Source organism: Vigna unguiculata, chromosome 2 (assembly GCF_004118075.2).
Source record: "Vigna unguiculata cultivar IT97K-499-35 chromosome 2, ASM411807v1, whole genome shotgun sequence".
NCBI classification, from domain to species: domain Eukaryota; kingdom Viridiplantae; phylum Streptophyta; class Magnoliopsida; order Fabales; family Fabaceae; genus Vigna; species Vigna unguiculata.
In genome coordinates, this window is record NC_040280.1 from 13,097,280 (window position 1) to 13,118,951 (window position 21,672).

Below are 21,672 nucleotides of genomic sequence, written 5' to 3' on the forward strand. Positions count from 1 at the left end.
CTTTAGTTCTTGAGAAGGAGTAGAGGCAGGAGGTAATAACTCATTAAAATCATGAAAGAGAGAATGAAGTTTACCCGAATATTCAGCCATTGGGTATGACATTTGGGAGCAACAACATCAAGAAGATTTGACAAAAACCATAAAGATGTTGAATGTCATTGGTGTATAACAATTTTGCTTGTTTGCAAACCTCTAAACATGTTTCATAGGTACGAAACAATTATTTTAATGTTGAAAGAATATTGGATTTGGGAACCATGCCTAGTTAAGCATCAATCTTTACTCAATGGGTAGCTTTCACCAGCTTCAATAGAAGTGACACTTTTGGTCAGATGGTCAACATATCCCTGACTCTTAAGCCAAAGTTTAATGTTTGGTACCCAAGTCGCATAATTAGTGCCATCTAATTTATTAATGGTTAGATGCCCATTAACATAGTTAGTGTAGATTGAGGGATTAGACGAATTGGTAGTAATGACAGAGGTTGAAGTCATTGAAGTGGTAGATTAAGAGGAGAGAAAAACCCTAAAATCCAAGGATCTTCGATCAAGGCAATACGCACAAATCCATAAAGGGGAGGAACAAGCAATCTCGGCATAGGTGATCGCTATAGGAAAGAAGGTCTAACACACTGCCATGTGCGGAGGCAAAAAATGTAGGTGCACAACTTTGAATGGCGTGTGAGGGCACGTTGATGCTTTGATCAGGGCGATCATTGTGTCGTGGTGGTTGCCTGAGCAAGACGATTTGATGGGTGGGGTCATTGACCTAAACGATGGTTGCATCGGTGGTGGCTCTGACGACTTGTGATGACGATGAAAAATTGTAAATGGGTTACCTAGAAATCCTAACTGTAAATACCATATTGAATATAGTGAAATTTAGATATAGGAGTAATTGTTCTTGTGTAGAAAATACACATAGGGTAATATATTTGTGAATGATAAAGAAGATATGGGCTAAGCCCAGATACATAACATTGTAACTAAGATAAGATATTATAACTAACAATATCTATCATTTAGTATACACACTACAATCAACTTGTATAGTTTATTGGCTATAACAATCCTCTTGTCTAAACAATAGAAGCAAAATGCATTACACTAATTTGTTAATCTTTTATCTTCTCCAGAGCTTTACAAGCTTTGCCTGTCAATGTAGATCCAATTCCTAAAGGAATCACAGAGCAATTTGGAATACCAAGTCTTCATGATGTAAGGAACTCTAACTTCAAGAATTCTTTATTCTATTTACAAAATTATTTTCCTACCTGCCATATAGGTATTGTCAAGTACATCACAATATAGATTTTTATTTTTTTAATTTTTTTTATAAAACTTGTGTTAGTTATTACTATGTATTTTGACATTTCAGTTATGTTGACACTTTAAAGGACATCTATCATTTGCCATCACATGAAAATTTATTACACAACGAAAAATGAAGAAATAAAAAGTATGGGGGGACTAGACCAAACCCATATAAAACAGATGAAACAACTTCCCAAAAGGGTATACGAATCTGTCTGCAATAAACATTTTTCCTACTGCTTGCTGTTGAATTGAAAAAGTGTGGTGGTGTTAGAGGAATTTGAAATTTAGTGAGTATTTGGCTTAGTTATAATTATAGAGAGAGAGGGTTGAAGAATTAAGGAAAGACGAACAACTACTCTTGTAAATAAACTTGCAGTGGCCAGTTATGTGCTCTATAAAACCTAAACCTCAAACCATAAATCTTTTATATATTTGTCTTTTTTCTTTGAGTGTTTCTCTGTTTCTGATAGTTCCCTTGTCTCATGTGTGCATTTATTTAGGGGAAGTGTTCTACATATTTTGGGCTGCAAATTTGATTTTAGGAGTAGAACTGCACAAATAAAGGAAATAGGGTGGCATGGACTTGGCGGTTGTGTGTATTTATTATGTCATAATTTAGTTTTAATTATGATGTTTGAAAATCCATGATACTCATCCTAGGACTCTGGAATTAGGCATGGTTGTTTGAACCTAGGAAGGGCTTCTAACTTCCACAAGGGCCCTGATTAACATTGTTAGTAATGCCTTGAGTCTTTTATATCAATCAGTGTAAACTGCACTTGTGAATCTATGAAAATTCTCTAATAACTGTTAAACTGTCTACTAGTTTGTGGTTTATGCTGTGTTGTGAATTTGGTTGGATGACATCAAGGAATGCCCAACATGGATGGTCACTTTTCCTAAGAAATCAAATGCTCTTCCGTTCCTATTTTTCTGAAACTTTATCCCACCTGTGCCTGCATATTTTTACTGAAAGTTAAAATTTTTAAATGATAACCATGTAGGCTTATTTTGGAATCCACAAACCCAAGGACATAAGTGAAGCTGATTTGGCCCGCAAGAGACTCATATTTGATGCGTTTTTTTACCTGCAGGTGAGGTCATTGCTTTATTTCAGATTTTATTTTAACAACTCTAAAATTTTACCGTTGTGAGAAATACTAGCAATGCATTTTCTAACACTCTTAAACATTATTATCGGCAAACATTTGATGAAAAGTTACAAAATTGTATGTGTGCTGTTTGGAACCTGGTAGAAGAATTTGTCCAGATTCATTATATTTTTTTTTTTATTGATGAATATGCAGATTCCTGGATCCTATTTAAGAGCAACAAATCTGAATGAGTCAATTCAGATAAATTCAGAATTATGTGCATTTATTTTTTCTATTCACCTAAGTTTTAGGAGATATGCTTTTTAGTTTATTTCCACATATTTAGCAGATTTAATATTTTAATCAAGATTATTAAACTCGAGAATCCATGTAAACTTGTGAGACCCTAGTAAACTCGGATTGTAAACTCGTAAGAGTTTACTTTGGATAAAAATTTATATTAAAGTATTTATAAATAATATAATAATTTATTATTATATGATATTATAAATAACTTTTTATAAAATATTATTATTATTAGTTTATCAAATTATATATTTTCAAATACTATTTATATTTTTCCAAATATTTTTTAATAATAAATTTATTTAATTATAAATATGATATTTAATATTCAATATTTGATATAATACAGAAGTCACTAAACTAATATAACAAAAAGTGACCGAACTTTTAGAGCTAAAGATTTGAGGCCCAAAAGGCCCAATTGAAACCCTACCCTAACTGAAACATTATCTTTTATCACTCCCACTCTCACCAGTGTCGCAACAGGAGCAAGAAGTTCGCAACCCATGGCAACGAAGGTCATGACAAATGGGAGCACACGAAGGTGACCACCCACGAACACAATTGCGATAGTGACCACCAAAGACAAGGCAACGGGGACCAGCAACTTGCGACCATGGAGAATATGAACATGAACCCTAACACGAGTAAAAACGGATTCGTTTTGGGTTTAAAGGAAAAACACTCTTGACTCACCAACTCGGTTGCAAACTCGCGAGTTGAACTGAGTTCAAGTTAGAAGCGAATCTACCGAGTTTGTTCCAAAAACGAGTTTTCTTCTGAGTCAATTTGCCCAGGGTGAGTGGAAAAGTAAACTCGGATGAGTTAACGAGTTAACTCGCTAGTTTGATAACCATGATTTTAATTACATATGTTTGATGGTTCTGGATAATTGAGAAGAATAAAAATATTCTCTAATTCTACATGGTATAGAGCTATGGCTTTGACCTCTTCAACCGTGTTGAATATCACAATGACTAGTGCTTTCGTAAAGTCATCCAGAAAATTAGGAGGTTTTACGAAATGTTCAGGCAGGATCTTCCACATAGTTGGTCGTGGTTTTCAAAGGTGGTCATGCTTTCCAAATCATTGTTGAGGAGATTCAAGAGTCGCCATTCCATTCCAAAGAAATAACTAGAGCACTTATACATTCTATGTTCTCAAATAATGACAATCAACTCTTTTATCTCCTTACCCAGATAGGTATTTATCTTTTTACCACTCCTTCCACCAAAAACCACTCAAACCCATTGGATTATGGACTCAGGAGCAACTAACCACATGACAAATTATTCAAAATTGTTTACCTACCTCCCTATAGTCCCTCCTACAAAGAATACAAGAAATAAGAATTGTTGATGGAGCTCTGTATGCTATAGTTAGAAGTGGATCTATCCACCTCTCCCCTTTAATAACTCTTCAATTCATGTTGGTCGAAGATTGCACATCGGCTTAAGATGTAGTCCAAATTATAGTATATAAGTATTGGAGACATAAATGTAAACATTATGTTATTCAGCTAAATGCTAGTTTTTTTTTTTTTTTTTTCTGTGGTAATTAGTGTGTAATTGCTGTAATCTCTTTAGAGTTTATATATGCTCAACTTGATTGTTCTTTCTGATTCAGTGAAATAGTAATCAAATCTCTTTTGTTTGTTTTCTCTGATAAAAATTTGGATAAGGTATCATAGCCATTTAAAGTCTATCCTAGACAAGTTCTTTGGGGCAATTATGTCTTAGACCACCCATAAATATTTAATCCCACACTCTAGATGTTCATTCCTCTCAATGAAAGTGGTGTGTTGGAGATTCCACATAGACTATGGATAAGGCTAGATTATAATATATAAGTGAGGTGTAATCCTTATCTTACAAGCCGGTTTTGTGAAGTTGAGTTAGGAATAAATTCACCTCTAATAATGGCAGTTGAAGCTCTTCTTACCAATGAATCCCGCAGTAATCGATTTCAAAATTTTCCTTCCTTTAGTAAACTACGCGCAATCATATATAAATCTTCACGCTTCAAGCTCTCAAGATTGAAACAATTATTTCTGAGCAAGTTGTTCGTAGTTGTTAGATATTGTTTGATATTATTAAGATATTGTTAGATATTGTTAATCGCAATATCAAACATCTTCTATTTACTTTATTTATTTTCAGTTACTCTTTTTAATTGTACTTCGCTCTATTATAAATAGATTACCCTATGTGTGGTTTATACACAAGGGAGATTAATCTCAAACCCTATTTTCTTTCTTCTCAACAGTAGTCGTGGTGGTCGGTTTGCTAACTTGCAATGTAAGATTTGTCTCAATATGGACATGGCTAATATTTTCTTTTATCGTGTTGTTTCATACTATCAACCTAACAAATATCTTGTCCTATATGATACTACAAAGCATCAACTACTGCAGTATTCTACTAATCTTGGATTGAGTCATTCAGATGCTAAGAGGTTGAAAATTGTATTGACTTGTTGTAAAATAAACCGCATTTAATAAACTTTTGATTTTTTCTCATTTTGTCTAGATTATAGGGACACCTTTTCTCCTGCGGCTAAATCAATTTTTGTTCGTCTCTTTCTGGCTATGGCTGCTATTCATCATTGGCCTTTTCATCAGCTAGATATTAAAAATGCATTCCTACATGGTGAATTGCAAGAAGTTTATATGGCACAACCCCCTGGTTTTCTTGCTCCTGGTGATTCTCGTCTTGTTTGTAAGCTTCAATGGTGTCTCTATGGTTTTAAGCAATCTCCTCGGGCTTGGTTTGGTCCTTTCAGTTCTGTCTTAATTCAGTTTGGCATGACTAGGTGTGAGGCTAATCACTCTGTCTTGTACTTCCATTCCTCTTCTGGCAAGTGCATTTACCTTGTTATGTTGATGACATTCGTCTTCGCAAATCTTTATATGGCTTAAAACAGTTTCCAAGGGCCTGGTTTGGAAAATTCAGCATTGTTGTTCAATAATTTGGTATGACTCGGTGTGAGGGAGATTATTCAGTTTTTTATAGTCACTCAAGTACTGGATGTGTCTACTTGATGGTGTATGTTGATGACATTGTTCTTACCGGCAGTGATAACCATGACATCTCTCAGATGAAACAACATCTTTGAATAGACATTTTCAGACCAAAGATCTTGAAAAACTCAGATATATCTTGGATATTGAGGTGGCATAGTCTGATAAAGATGGTATTATTATTTCTCAAAGAAAGTATGCACTGAATATTTTGGAAGAAATTGGGTTGATGAATTCAAAATCTATTGACACACCAATGGATCCTAATACTAAACTTCTATCAAATTAGGGGATGCCTATGTCAGATCCCGAACAATATAGAAGATTAATTTGGAAATTGAATTATCTTACAGTTACTCGTCCTGACATTTCCTTTTCAGGCAGTGTGGTAAGCCAACTTTTTACTCTCCGTGCGAAGATCATTGGAATGCAGTCATTCGTATTCTGAAGTACATTAAAGAGTCTCTTGGAAAAGGGTTGTTATATGGTTCTAATAACCATACAAGAGTTGTTTGTCATTCAAATGTTAATTAGGCAGGATCTCTTTCTGATAGAAGGTCTACGTCCAGATATTGTGTCTCCATTGGAGGTAACTTGATCTCTGGGAAAAGCAAGAAACAAAGTATTGTGGCAAGGTCTAGTGCAGAAGCAGAATATAAAGCCATGGCTTCCGCTACTTGTGAACTTGTTTGGCTTAAGCAGTTGCTCAAAGAGTTACAGTTTGGAGTGTTATGTGACAATCAAGCTTCTCTTCATATCAGTTCTAATCCCGTCTTTCATGAGAGGACTAAACACATTGAGATTGACTGTCATTTCATTGGAGAAAAGATTATGTCTGGAGACATCAAGATTGAGTTTGTTAACTTAAGTGATCAGTTAGCAGATATTTTCACTAAGTTTTTATGAGGACCGAGAATTGGTTATATTTGTAACAAGTTTGGTACATATGATTTGTACGCACCGGCTTGAGGGAGAGTGTAAAGATATCATTAATATCTTTTTTTCTTTTCTACTATTATTAGTCTTCATATGTATTTTGGGCTTAGCCCATATTTTCTTTATTATAAATACAACCCCTATGTGTATTTTCTACACAAGGGAGATTAGTCTTAAATCCTATTTTCTCTATATTCAACAATTAGCATATGGCAAGGCTCCAACAATTGATCTATACAGAGTGGGACTAGAAAATATATCGAATCTTGTTTTAGATAATGTGTAGGAAGAGGCCATAGGATGATATAAGTTTAGCTTCAGTCATCTTACTTTTGTGCAAAAGATCTATAATATATTTACTGAGTCATCACAACAGTCTTGTTTGAAGTATAGTTGATTTCTATTCCCAAAAAATAGTCCAGTTTACCCAGCTTCTCAAGAGAATAATTGGAGAGCAATTTGTGAGTGAGGTACTCAGTAAGAGAGACAAATATACTAGTTATGTTGATATCATCAACATATACCAATATGTTGACATTTTGAGAGTTATGCCAATAGATACATAGAGAAGGATAACACTTGTTGGAACAAAAACAAAACTGCAAAAGAGTTGTATTGCGTTTGTCAAAGCATTATCTTGGAGCTTATTTGAGGCCATAGATGGCTCTATTAAGTCTGGAGATCATGATTTTATTTGAAACCTCAAATCGAGGAGGTTAGACCATATACACTTTTCCAAGAGTGGCATTGAGAAAGGCATTATTGACATCCAAATGAAACAAATCCCATCCATTGGTTAAAGCAACGATAGGAATAATTCTGATGGTAATAGGTTTGATGATAGGAGAAAAAGTTTCATTAAAATCAAACCCATGAACATGATTGAATCCCTAGGCAACTAAAATGGCTTTATATTTGTTTACAGTTCCATTCGCATTTTCTTTCACTCAAAAAACCCATTTACAACTAACTCCTTTCCTGTTAGGAGGTAAAGAAACAAGGCCCCAATTGTTGTTATGAATAAGAGCATCATATTCCTATTTCATAGCAGAAACCCAATTTGGATTTTTCATAGCCCTTGTAATGCTACAAGGTTCAATATTGGTCAGAAACAACGAAGGATGAATTCCAGGTTTATGAATATACGATTTAGATTTTGTTTGCATAGAATGATTAAGAGGGCTAGGCATAGACTCAAATTCAGTAGGTACGGTAGCAGTAGTAGAGGAAGTTGATAACTGAGTGAGAGATATATTGTCAGTATGGGTAGACTGTGGGGAATAGATAATGATTTAGTTAGAGGGAAGAAATTAGGAGTAAGACTGAAATAGTGAGTACTTTAGGAATAGAAGTAACAAAGGGAGGAGAAAAATAAAAATAGACAAACATTATCTCATTAAAGGGAACATCTTTAGATGTGTAAATGTGTCCCGAATTTGACAATGCAACTAAACTTTACGAAAACATTCTTGTGAGCGGAAATCTAATTTGATTGTTATATGGTGTAAGAAATGGAAAGCAAGCACACCCATGCACCTCCAAAATATTGTGATTAGGAGATTGTTTATACAAGACATTGTAAGCAACATAAAAATGTAATGATGCAGTGGGCAATGTATTTATTAAGTAGACAACAGTTTGAAAGCCGGAGTCCCGAAACTTTAAATGACTAGAAGCATTTTGCACTATGGTTGACCCAAACTGAGTTATGTGTATGTGTATGTGTTTTCTTTCAATAACACCATTTTGGTGGTACGAAGAAAAATAAGTCTGTGTAATCCCATTAATGGCAAGAAGGAATGTAAAGGACTTGAATTGAATGTAAAGAATGTAAAGGACTCCAAAGATCACTAAGTATCAACTCAAGGTGAATTATACACATTTTTAGGAGAGGAATGTAGTTGGTGAGATTTTCCAACAAAACAAGATGAGCAAAAATAGATAGTTTTATTGGTGAGATACAATGAGTCATTACAATTTTCAACACATTAGCATTTGGACAAACGTTATCTCATTAACAACTATATCGAAAGTAGTAGATTAAAATTGAGGAATCTTTGACGTAGTTTGAGATGAATAATCTTGAATCTTGAGATTTGGGAAGGAGTATAGACCGTCATGTCCAATAATGACCTAAAGAAGGACTTCATTGGTTGCTTGAGAGTTACCAACCAATACAATAGTGAGGGAAAAACTCAGTAAAAATAATAGGAAGAGCAAATTTACTGACATAGGCTTGATTGGTTACTCCAAAGGCACAATCATCATCAAAAAGGAAGTGTGGAGGACAAAGGATTTACAATTGTTAGAATATAATCAGCGGTTACAGATTTCTATGAAATCAACCATTACATAATCTCGTAAATTAGGATGATTGATTCCATATTATTATGTGCCTTTATTGTAATTGATTTCATTCAATAGTATAAATACATATTATGTGCTTTGTATTTTACACCATGGTAGTTGAATCGTGAATCATATCGTGTATCGAAGAGCCGATTTATCGTATCGTGAATCGTTTCGTATCGTGAATCGTATGATTCATAAACATTTTGAAAGTTATCTTTTTTTTTTTTTTAATTTTTTGGATGTAGTGACAGTTTCTAGAGTAATTTTTTTAGGGATGAAGTAGTAACTTTAGTCACTTTTTTTTCTGGGATGCAGTAACTTCAGTAACTTTAGTAACTTTAGTGGAAGTTACCATTTACTTATTGGATTTTAAAATATTTTAAACAAAGGGGCTAAAATTTAGGTTAAAACAAGCCCAATTCCAACCCACTAAAAATCCTAGGGGTTTTCTGTCTTTCATATGCACAAGATTATCTTTGAGGCTATGCCTCCGTTAGATACGATGATGCCATGCGAGTTGCTGCGAGTTCCTGCCGCCAAGGTCTGTTGACTTCTCTCTCATCGCAACGCGGGGTAGTTAGAGACACCACAGCAAGAGAATGTTGTGGTGATCTAGTGTAGAAGCAGAATATAGTGGTATGGCCTCAACCACTTGTGTACTTGATGGGCTAAAACAATTACTTAAAGAGTTGCAATTGAGATGTCACTCAAATGACACTTACATGTGTCAATCACACTATTCATATTAGGTCCAATGCTGTCTTTCATGAAATGACCAAACACATTGAGGTTGACTATCATTCAAAGGTTGTATTTGGAGACATCAAATTGAGTTTGTTAACTCAAGTGATCAATTAGCAAATATTTTTACTAAATAATTACTAGGACCTAGAATTGATAATATTTGTAACATGCTTGGTGCATAAGATTTATATGTACTAGCCCGAGGGCGAATGTTAGATATTCGTAATTAGATCTAGTTAGTTACAATATCTTGTGTTAGTTACAATATTATTTATATTTAGGCTTAACCCATATTTTCTTGGATGATTCTTGATTATAAATACATGACTGGATGTGTATTTTCTACACAAGGGGAATTAATCCTATTTGAATGCCGTGTATGAAGTAGTTGTTTGACCATATCACAAGTGGTTTATTGCATGCTATCATGTTTTCTTGTAATAATTTATCATTCTTTTTAAATCCTTCAATCATTTATTAACGACATCTTTGCTGTTGGTTGTTAGTTAGGACGCTTATTCCAAATGCTGGAAAGTCTTGGTACACAAATAGAAAAGGATGGATTGCTTGATAAGTATAGAAGACCAGAAAATAATGCTGTGAGCAATGAGGAATGGTCTTCTCTCACCAAGAGGGTTATTGAGGTCCTTCCATATACTCTTACAACCAGTCAACAACATGCTGTTTCCGAAATTATTTGGGATCTAAAAAGACCAGTTCCAATGAATCGGCTTCTTCAGGTGTGGATTTGTGTCCTCTTGTTGTGGCTTTAGTGCCTCCTTTAATTTTTTTAGAGATAGATGTGGTCTCCACATTATAGTCTTTCTTAGTAGGTTTTTGTTTCGTGTCACCAGTTTTGTATTTCTTTTAATTGTATTAAGTATGACGCATGTGATTTATTTAAAAAAATAATTCACACAATATAGTGTTCCCCTAACTTTTTTTTAATAGAATGAGAGTGCTAAGGTATCACTAAGCTGTTTGCCATCGGAACTATGTTGGCACCAAAACAACATCAATACTTCAATCATATGTAACACCTCAAAATATCATAAAAGAAGAAAATACATAAAGTATCTGGGGATCCAAACCTGACCTAATCTCTAACCCAATAAAATGGTAAATCAAATCGATCCTTGAACAATTTGGGACAAATAAAGTTAGGAACATTATCCCATCAAACATAATCTTTAGATCTAGTGCCAAATTCAGCAAGTTTATCAATACATTGATTATCCTTTTTAAACATATGCGAAAAATGAATGCACTTGGTATTACTATTTACAGAACAATTCAGTCATATATTAGGAAGATCCTAAGCAATAATAGAAGCATTGGACCCGGACCGAGCTTGAATAAAACTCAATTCATAAATTAGTATAAACTGTGACTTACATAACCAGAATCACACCCATCACCTCAGCATATAAACTGTTGTGAACACCAAGATATGAAGAGTGTTATAATTATTGAAATAAGTTGATCCTATATAATTAGGAACATCTAGATTGTATATGTATAGGAACATCTTTTATTTATTCCCGTATCATTTTTTCTGAATGTCAAGTTTCCACCATTTTTTACTTCCATCTGAATCTGCAGTTGTATCATTTCCTGGTCACTTAATGTCAGTTTCACTTGTTGATTCGTTCTCATCTGTTTTTTTTTTCCTCTTATGAGAGCCCTTTCCCATGTCCCCAACATTTTTTCCAACATCAATTCTTACCTCATTAATTGTGATTCTTGTTCCGAAAATCTTACTGATAAGATCTCCTTTCCTCCATGAATTTCAACTTGTCCCTCCAGGGCGTTCTTTCTCTTTTTTCATGCACAGCACCCACAGAGCTCCTAGATTGAAGCCTTGATACCAAGAAACAGCAACTAAAGGGACAAGATGGTTTATATTGGTATTAAGAACTTCCTCAAACAGAACAATTCTCACTTGAATTGCTTTTCAAGGAATCTAAACCCTCTCACACAAACCTATACAGTTTTATTCTTCCACCTCGACTTACTAACAACTTCCCCATGTAATAGTCTCTGCTCAACTAAAATGCTCTAGGAAATAGGAGTGGATTAAATATAACCGATGTCATTAGAGAATTGGACATAGAAGCTTGACCTTTTTCCGCTTCTAGTTATTTAATTGTTTTCCCTTTAAACATTTATGTTTTGTAATTTTAGTTTTTTTATTTGATTGTAGTTTGAACCTTATATAGTAGTTATGTGCTACCAAAGTTAGTTATTGTAGTCTTGCAGAATTATTGTTTTAATTTTTTCTTCATTATGGCATTGAACTATTGAATTAATATGCTATTCATGGGTATTATTTTTTTTTTTTTAATGTAACTAAAGTTAATCTTACGAGTTCATTAAGCTCCCACGAGTGTATGTTAGCTATGAGTTTGATAACGTTGCTCATAGGAGAAGGAAATTAAATGAATTGTTAAAATAAAATGAATATGGATCAAACTTCTCTTGTAAGTTAAAATCAACCTACGCTTCTCAACTTTTAGAACTTCCCTCAAGTCAACTTTCGGGCACTAAAGTACTAAATTCTGTCAAAAGTGAGGCATTGTATGTTGACGTGCTGTGGTGAAAAGACAAACATGTCGTGTTATAAACTGATCTTATGTTGTAACTTTTAGGGTGATGTTGGATGTGGAAAAACTGTTGTAGCTTTTCTTGCATGCATGGAGGTTATTGGCTCTGGCTATCAGGTTGGTGTGCCTATTAAATTTTGGTTCCTTTTTGTGTCTTTATTACCTTGATTTCTCATTAAATTCTTGGATGTTTAGCATATGGTAATCGTCTTTAGTACCTGCTATTAGGGTTTTTTGGATTACATTGTTTTAATATTTAAATTATATTTTAAAAATTATGAACACCTATCCCATTCGGAATTGTTCGCCCAACATCTATTCAAATAGTTAATCACTTTTAAAACACAATTAATTATTAGACATTTAAATAATCTTAGATATTATTGACCATTCCGGATGCATATTTAATCACTAGAATGGCAAGCACAAATTGATAAGTGTATATCATTTACTCTGTAGTGAACAACTTGTCGAGCAACACTAACAACTATTTCCATAACCTCAACATTATTAACCACTTATGAGGCATATTTAACCATTAGTGCCACAAGTACATGTTTAAATATGGGTGTAAATATTGCACATTTACTGTTTCAATAAATATAGATTGATTGAATAATAAATTCAGATTCGTTTGGAAATTTATTTCTTTTATTTTAAGAGATTCACAGTCTTTATGTTTGGAAGTTTTTTCTTTTATTTCAAGAGATTTATTTTCTTTTATTGGGATTTCATTTTTCCTTTAGATACCAATGTATTGCTTCTTAAAATCAATTTAAGTAATTCCATGATTATTGCTTACTATTATGAAATATACTCAAACTAGGTTTGTGATTAATCTTCCTAGTGTAGAAAATGCATAAGGAATGTATTTATAATAAAGAAAATATGGGCTAAGCCCAAAAGGCTTATGAAGACTAATAACAATAGAAACAGAAAATAAGATATTAATGATATCTTAACAACTATCTAGACATTTTTTCACAAGGTATTAGAACTTTAGGTTTTTCTCGAGCCTTCGTCTACACATCTTAAAACCTATAACCTTCATTGCCACTTTATCTTCAAGAGGGTCAGTCGTAATTGCTTCAATGTCATTGTACCAGTCTTTATTGCTGTATTCTCTTCTTTTGTAAAATGGCCCATTAGAGTATGCTGATTTGCATCTTCATTTGTCTGATCTAAAATCAACAAAAGAAGATTCTAGTTTTTTGCAAAAGACTAGTGAACTCCTAGGCATCAAAATTGCATTGAGGCTTGTGAATTAGCTAAACACACTCGTGTGTCTTTTACCAATAGCAATAATAGAAGGGCATGATCAACTATACCTAATATCTCTTGGTCACGTTGGGTTGTGATCTTTATTGATTGTTGCACTATAGTTACTTGGCTCTATTTGCTTAATCAAAAATATGATGTAAGCATGGTAGTCAAGATTGCAATTCAGAACGTGAGATTGTATGACTCTACGATATTCTACTCCCTCTTCGATCCCGCTTCACTTAAAATTTGCGATCTACATAGATTGTAGTGGATCGTCGTTGTAAATCGCAACATATTTATAGCAGAAGACACTGTTGCCAACCACCACCACATGATTCACATTCAGTGCGAAGTCATTTGTCTCCTCCGGTTCCATCAACAGAGTCTGATCTTTCCATTGCCCTTCGTAAAGGTATGCATTCTACCAGTAATCTTTCCCCTCATTATGCTGCTTTGAGTTATCATAGAATCTCTCCATCTTTCTATACATGCCTTTCGTCTATTTCCTCTTTGTCAATTCCAAAATCTTTAGATGATGCATTAGCCCACCTTGGTTGGCATCAGGCCATGTTTGATGAATTGAGTGCTCTCAGGCATAGTGGAACAATGGGATCTTGTCCGATTACCATCTGGAAAATCTGTTGTTTGTTGCAGGTGGGTCTATGCTATCAAAGTTGGCCTTGATGGTACTGCTGATCGTCTCAAAGCTTGCCTTGTTGCCAAATGTTACACACAAATCTTTGGTTTGGATTATGGTGATACCTTTTTTCTAGTGGCCAAGATGACCTCTGTTCCCTTATTCATTGCCATGGCTGCTCTTCGACAATGGCCTCTTCACCAACTTGATGTCAAAAATGCATTCCTAAATGGCAATTTGCATGAAGAAATTTATATGGAGCAACCTCTGGGTTTTGTTGCTCTGTGGGAGTCTTCTGGATTGGTATGTTGTCTTCACAAATCTTTATATGGCCTAAATTAGTCTCATTGGGCCTGGTTTGCAAAAATTCAGCAGTGTTGTTCAACAATTTGACATGTCTCGCAGTAAAGTGGATCACTCAGTTTTTTATCGCCACTCCAATGCTGGATGTATCTACTTAATAGTATATGTTGATGATATTGTTCTCACAGGAAGCGACTACCTTGGCATCTACCTCTTAAAGCAACATCTTTGTCGTCATTTTCAGACCAAAGATCTTGGAAAACTCATATATTTCTTGGGTATTGAAGTAGCACAATCCAATAGTGGTATTGTCATATCTCAGAGGAAATATGCATTGGATATTTTGAAAGAAATATGGTTAATGAATTCTAAAGTTGTAGAAACAGCCATGGATCCTAATATTAAACTTTTACCTAACAAGGGGGAGCCTTTCTCAGATCCTGAACAGTACAGACGATTAGTTGGAAAATTGAATTATCTTACTGTTACTCGTCCTGATATTTCCTTTGCTGTTAGCGTGGTGAGTCAATTCCTTAATTCCCCATGTGAAGAACATTGGAATGCAGTCATTCGCATATTAAAGTATATCAAAAGCTCTGCTGCAAAAGGTTTACTATATGATTCAACCCTGATACAAAAGTTGTATGTTATTTAGATGCTGATTGGGTAGGATCTCCTTCCGACAAAAGATCTACTTTCAGATATTGTGTCTCGATTGGTGGTAATTTGATCTCTTGGAAGAGCAAGAAACAAAGTGTTGTGGCAAGATCTAGTGCAGAAGCGAAATATAGAGTTATAGCTTTAGTCACTTGTGAACATTTTTGGCTTAAGCAATTGCTTCAAGAATTACCATATGGAGATGTCACTCAAATGACTCTCATATGTGACAATTAGGTTGTTCTTCACATTAGCTCTAATCCTGTCTTTCATGAAAGGACCAAACACATTGAAATTGACTGGTACTTCATTCGAGAAAAAATCCTATTCGGGGACATCAAGACCAAGTTTGTCAACTCAAGTGATCAGTTAACCAATATTTTTACTAAGTCTCTTCGAGGACCTAGAATTGGCTATCTTTGTAACAAGCTTGGTACATACGATTTATATGCACCAGCTTGAGGGAGAGTGTTAGATAATGTAGTATTTTGCTTAGTAGTTGGGTTCAACCCATTCTGTATTTCTGGGCTTGGCCCATTATCATTATAAATAAACTATCCTTTGTGTATGTTTTACACAAGGGAGATTAATCCCGAATCCTCTTTTTCATATTATTTAACAATAACCATAATGTATTTATGGTAAAAGTAGACAATATCTTATTTATTGGATCACAATTTTCTATAATCAATTGTATTGATTATTTTGAGACTATAATGAAGTATCACTGTGTATGTAGGACATGCTGTATCCACTAATCTGTCCTCTTAGTATATTCAATCACATTCTGTTCTTCTTAACTACACGCGGGACTACTAAGCAACCACATTTACTCATGTGTGACGAGTGGATACACATTGAAGAATTCCCAAGCTTATGAATATCATTAGTCTTATATTATACTAATATTAGACTGTCTTGTTTTATAATAGGCTGCTTTCATGGTTCCAACTGAGTTGCTTGCAATCCAGCATTATGATCATTTGCTTAAATTGCTTGAAAAGTTGGATGATGGCATGTGCAAGCCAACTGTTGCTTTACTCACAGGTTCAACTCCACTAAAACAATCCCGGATTATTCGTAAGGTATGCTTTACTAAAAAGTATGTAATGTCCAATTGATGTGAATCCAATTATTCTTTTCTTGAACCTGTGTGAGTTATGGTTTACTAAATGGTATGTAATGTCCAAATTATGTGAATCCAATTATTCTTTTCTTGAACCTGATGGGCATTGTTTTAATTTTATCTGTCACTGTGTGAAGGGTATCCAGACTGGAGAAATCTCGATGGTCATAGGAACCCACAGTTTGATAGCAGAAAGTGTAGAATTCTTAGCCTTACGTATTGCTGTGGTGGATGAACAGCATCGCTTTGGTGTGATTCAAAGGGGAAGATTTAACAGTAAGGTGGTCCAAAGCTTTTTCTTCAAGATTTAAATATGGTTTCGTTATGCTTGCACAAATGCCCATATTGTGAATGTCGCTAGATGTGATCTTTTGCCTCGGTTTTGACACTGAGCTGGATCAAAATCATGAATAGAATGAAATAATTTAATTTATAGAAAGGAGTGCAGTGCAGTGTACAATTTGATATTTCATCAATCAAGGCAATAACAATAGGTCACACTCCATTCTGCATATCTAATATGGAGATTCCCTTACATCAATTAGATATTGATGTGGCTATATTTCAATTCTAATTGCATAATCAAATGGAATGTTGAGTTAGCAGCTTCTTTTCCAATGTTTCTTATATTATGGTTATTTATGTATGCATATTTCCTGATATAGAATGTTTGTTTTACCATTTATAATTAACTAGAAGGATTTGCATAGTCTAGTAAAAATATAGATTATGCCCACGATTAGGTTAATCCAAATGACAAAAAGACTTATGCTGTTTGAGTATTTTGAATAAGGTATATATTTTTTGAAATATAAGTATAGATATATATATATATATATATATATATATATATATATATATATATATATATATATATATATATTCATTAACTCACTTATCTAGTCCATTAAACAAGATATTTACTTAAATTTTTGTTCTATGGTATAACTTTAAAAAGCTGATTGATGATCATGTGAGTCTTCATAAGAGTTTTACAGTTGCGTAGATTAGAGAACGGTATGTAACTAACTATGTACATTCATGTTATGTTTTTGTGGAAATTACGTGTTCCTTGCCGCTGCAAATTGCAACTTGCATATTGCTTATATCTTTCATTACTGAAGTAATGTCTTAGAGTTGCTCTTTTGCCGCTTATCTAAAATTTTTAGTAACGTTATCATTGTGGTCTCTTAACTTTCCTCTTCTAGTTATACTATGCATCTTCAAATTCAAACATGGAAGAGGCCCTTGCAGATGATTCCGCAAAGAGTGATGCTTATATGGCTCCACATGTTCTTGCAATGTCTGCTACTCCTATCCCAAGAACACTTGCACTTGCTTTATATGGTGACATGTCATTGACACAGGTGCTTAATTTTTCATTTACTCTAGATGTGTTCTTTTGCTCTCAATATGTTTTGAATTTGTGTGAACCTGTGAATTGATTTCTACTTTGCTTGGGAGAACAATTATCAATTATCTAATTTATATGTAAAGGATGTCACAACTATGGTTAGTATACAAAACTGCTTCATAGTAGATTCTCCTATAAACTTATGACCGAATCAAGCGTCAACCTATACTTTACAATAAAAGAAGGATTATCTGATGTTGTGTGTAATGGAGACCATACAGTATGTATTGATACAAATTTACAAAATCAAATACATTAAATTCTTGCATAGTAATCAGTGATCAATGATTATTAGATTTTGAGCAGACAAAGGAACATAAATACACCAGAATTAATGAAAGCTCTGGTTTATTCAACACTTGTGAATATACAGAAAAATGAGTCTTATTAAGAGACTGAAGAAATGAATTTCACGAGACACAACACAAATTAAGAGCCAAATATAAAGACTGAAATAAACAACAGTTATAAACCAATGTAACCACCTAATAATTGTACAATAACTGAATCTGAAATTTTATAGAATATTCAACACCTAGACAAGACTAATACCCCCCATCAAAACTTAAGGTGAGAGATGTGAAAGAACAAAATCCCGAACTTTAAGTTTGGGCAAAAGAAGTTGAAAGCGTGTTGGAGAGAGAGGCTTGGTAAGAGCATCAACCCACTAGTTTATACTAAGAGTGTGATAAACCTCAAGTTGGTGAGGCAAGACTTTATCTTGAACACAGAAAATATCAATTTCCATATTTTTCGTTCTGAAGTGAGAGACAAGAGTGTGAACAATGGCAACAACACTTTGATTGTCACATAACATAACTAGAATGGAGAAGGAAATAAACAATTCTTTCTAATCCCTAATAATATTTCACTAAGAGCTTGAGTCAAAGTCCGATATTTAGCTTTAGTGTTGGAACGAGCAATGATTCGTAGCTTTTGATACCACCATGAAATAAGATTGAGACCCAAAAATAGCCGAGCCAGAGGTTGATTTCCAATCGTCAACATCGGAAGCCCAATCGGCATCAGAGAACGATGTACATGCCCTAACAGGTTGTACATCAAGGCCACAGGAAATAGTAGTATCTTTAAGATATCGTAAAATCCTTTTAACAAAAGTCAAGTCTGTTTTTAGCGGATTAGCCATAAATTGACAATCCTTATTTACAACATAGCTGATATCAGGGCGAGTGAGAGTAGTATACTACAATGGCCCAACAACTGATCGATAAAGAATGGGATCAGAAAAGATATTAGATCTAGTTTTAGACATTTTGCAGGTGGAAACCATAGGAGAAGAACATAATGAGCCTCATCCATTTTAGTTTTATTCAAAAGATCTCGTATATACTTGCTCTCAGTTAACACCAAAGACTTGTTACATTGATGGTTGATTCCAATGCCCAAAAAATTGTCAAGTTTGCCTGGGTTCTTGAAAGAGAAGTGAGAATGCAAACTGTGAGTAATTTGATGGAGCAAAGGAGCAGATGAACATGTAATGATATTTGAATTAACATAAACTAAGATGTGAACAGTGTGAAAATCGTGATAGACAAATAAAGGTGGATCTGCTTTGCTGGGAGAAAAATTGAGCTTCAAGAACGTAGTTTGAAGGTTGTCAAACCACTTCCTAAGAGACTATTTAATACCATAGATAGTTTTATTGAGTCGATAAACTAGAGTTTTATCTGTAGATAGAAATTTGACAAACAGATTCGTCGAGAACCCACTCTAAAAGGCATTGTTAACATCCCAATGAAACAAATCCTAGCTGCAAGTTAAGGCAATCATGAAGATGATTTTAATAGTAATAGGTTTGATAGCTAGGGACAAAGTTTCATGAAAATCAAATCTTGGTACCTGATCAAAGCCTTTGGCAACTTACTGAGCTTTTATATTTTTTAACAGAACCATCAAGGTTTTATTTAATGTGAAACACCCATTTGCATCCAGCAGCCTCGCGTTCAGAAGGAAGAGGAACCAAATCCCAAGTATGAATACGAGGAAGTGCGTCATACTCTTGTTGCATTGCAACAACTAGATGGTAATTCTTGAGTCTGTGAGACACTTAAGGTTCAATATTAGTTAGAAACAGTGAAGATTGGCTAGTTTTGGATTGGGTTGCATGGAATGAATATTAAGGAGGGAAAAAATTAGATGCAATGTGAGGGGCGCGATGTGGTGTGAGAGTGAAATGTTTATTGCGATCTAGCTCAAGAATAGGAGGTTTTGAAAACTCTTATAATTTAGGGTAAAATTATTCAATATATTATTCTGAGAATACAATTCCTATATACAAGGCTAGAAACCTATTTTAGGAAGTATAATAATGGCACCTAGACAATCAAATTCCTATGATTCAGGGATACCATCATACACTGTAATTATAATTTGCTAAATAAGGAAATAATAAAACACAAATCCTGGTAGAATTAATACAGATAATAAAACAGATTCTAACACTTCCCCTCAAGCTAGTGAATAGGTATTTTCCATTCCCAGCTTGGAAACTGTTGAGAAGAAAGAAAATAGGGTTTGAGTTTAATCTCCCTTGTATATAAACCACACATAGGGTAATCTATTTATAATAGAGAGAGGTACAATTAAAAAGAGTAACTGAAAATAAAGAGTAAATAGAAGATATTGTTTGATATTGTGATTAACAATATCTAACAATATCTTAATAATATCAAACAATATCTAACACTCCCCCTCAAACTAGAGCACACAAATCGTATGTGCCAAGCTTGTTACAAATATAATCAATTCTAGGCCCCGTAAAGACTTAGTAAAAATATATGCTAACTAATCACTTAAGTTAACAAACTTAGTCTTGCTATCTCCAGACATGATCTTTTCCCGAAAGAAATGACAATCAATCTCAATATGTTTGGTCCTCTCATGAAAGACAGGATTAGAGCTAATATGAAGAGCAACCCGATTGTCACACACAAGTGTCATTTGAGTAACATCTCCAAATTGTAACTCTTTAAGCAATTGCTTGAGCCAAACAAGTTCACAGGCAGGTGAGGCCATAGTTCTATATTCTGCTTTTGCATTGGATCTTGCTACAACACTCTGTTTCTTACTTTTCCACGAGATCAAGTTACCACCAATGGAGACACAATACTCAGATGTAGAGCTTCTATCAGAAGGAGATCCTGCCCAATCAACATTTGAATAGCAAACAACTCTTGTATGGTTATTAAAACCATATAACAATCCTTTTCCAAGGATCTTTTAATATACTTCACATGAGGAATTAAGAAATTGCTTACCACACTGACTGCAAAGGAAATGTCAGTACGAGTAATGGTAAGATAATTCAATTTCCCAACCAATCTTCTATACTGCTCAGGATCAGATATAGGCTCCCCCTGATTTGGTAGAAGTTTAGTATTGGGATCCATGGGTGTATCAACAAACATTGAACTCACCAACCCAGTTTCCTCCAGAATATCCATGTCATACTTTCTTTGAGATATAACAATACCATCATTGGACTGTGCCACCTCAATACCCAAGAAGTATCTGAGTTTGCCAAGATCTTTGGTCTGAAAATAGTGACAGAGATGTTTCCACTAAGAGATGCCATGGTTGTTACTCCCTATAAGAACGATGTCATTAACATATACTATCAAGTAAATATATCCAGCACTCGAGTCATATCAAATTGTTGAACAACATTGCTAAACTTTCCAAACCAGGCCCTAGGAGATTATTTTAGGCCATATAGGGATTTGCGAAGACGACATACATCCCAGAAGACTTCCCCTGAGCAACAAACCCAAGAGGTTGTTCCATATAGATTTTTCTTGCAAATCACCATTGAGGAAAACATTTTTAACATCCAGTTGATAAAGAGGCCATTGTTGAAGAACAGCCATGACAATGAATAAACT

General features: G+C 34.3%; 1 protein-coding gene across 4 annotated transcripts in view; it reads left to right on the forward strand.

The window, feature by feature from the left end:
• Positions 1 to 21,672, forward strand: part of LOC114173409 (ATP-dependent DNA helicase homolog RECG, chloroplastic) — a 55,651-nt gene that overhangs the window by 14,484 nt on the left and 19,495 nt on the right. For 3 of the 4 annotated variants that reach the window (XM_028057781.1, XM_028057784.1, XM_028057785.1), the window contains 7 exons: positions 1,136 to 1,217; positions 2,321 to 2,410; positions 10,274 to 10,507; positions 12,416 to 12,487; positions 16,163 to 16,315; positions 16,494 to 16,637; positions 17,565 to 17,723. In XM_028057781.1, coding sequence (XP_027913582.1) covers positions 1,136 to 1,217; positions 2,321 to 2,410; positions 10,274 to 10,507; positions 12,416 to 12,487; positions 16,163 to 16,315; positions 16,494 to 16,637; positions 17,565 to 17,723 — 934 coding nt within the window. The remainder of the gene's footprint in view (positions 1 to 1,135; positions 1,218 to 2,320; positions 2,411 to 10,273; positions 10,508 to 12,415; positions 12,488 to 16,162; positions 16,316 to 16,493; positions 16,638 to 17,564; positions 17,724 to 21,672) is intronic. The other variant, XM_028057783.1, reaches the window with a different exon arrangement.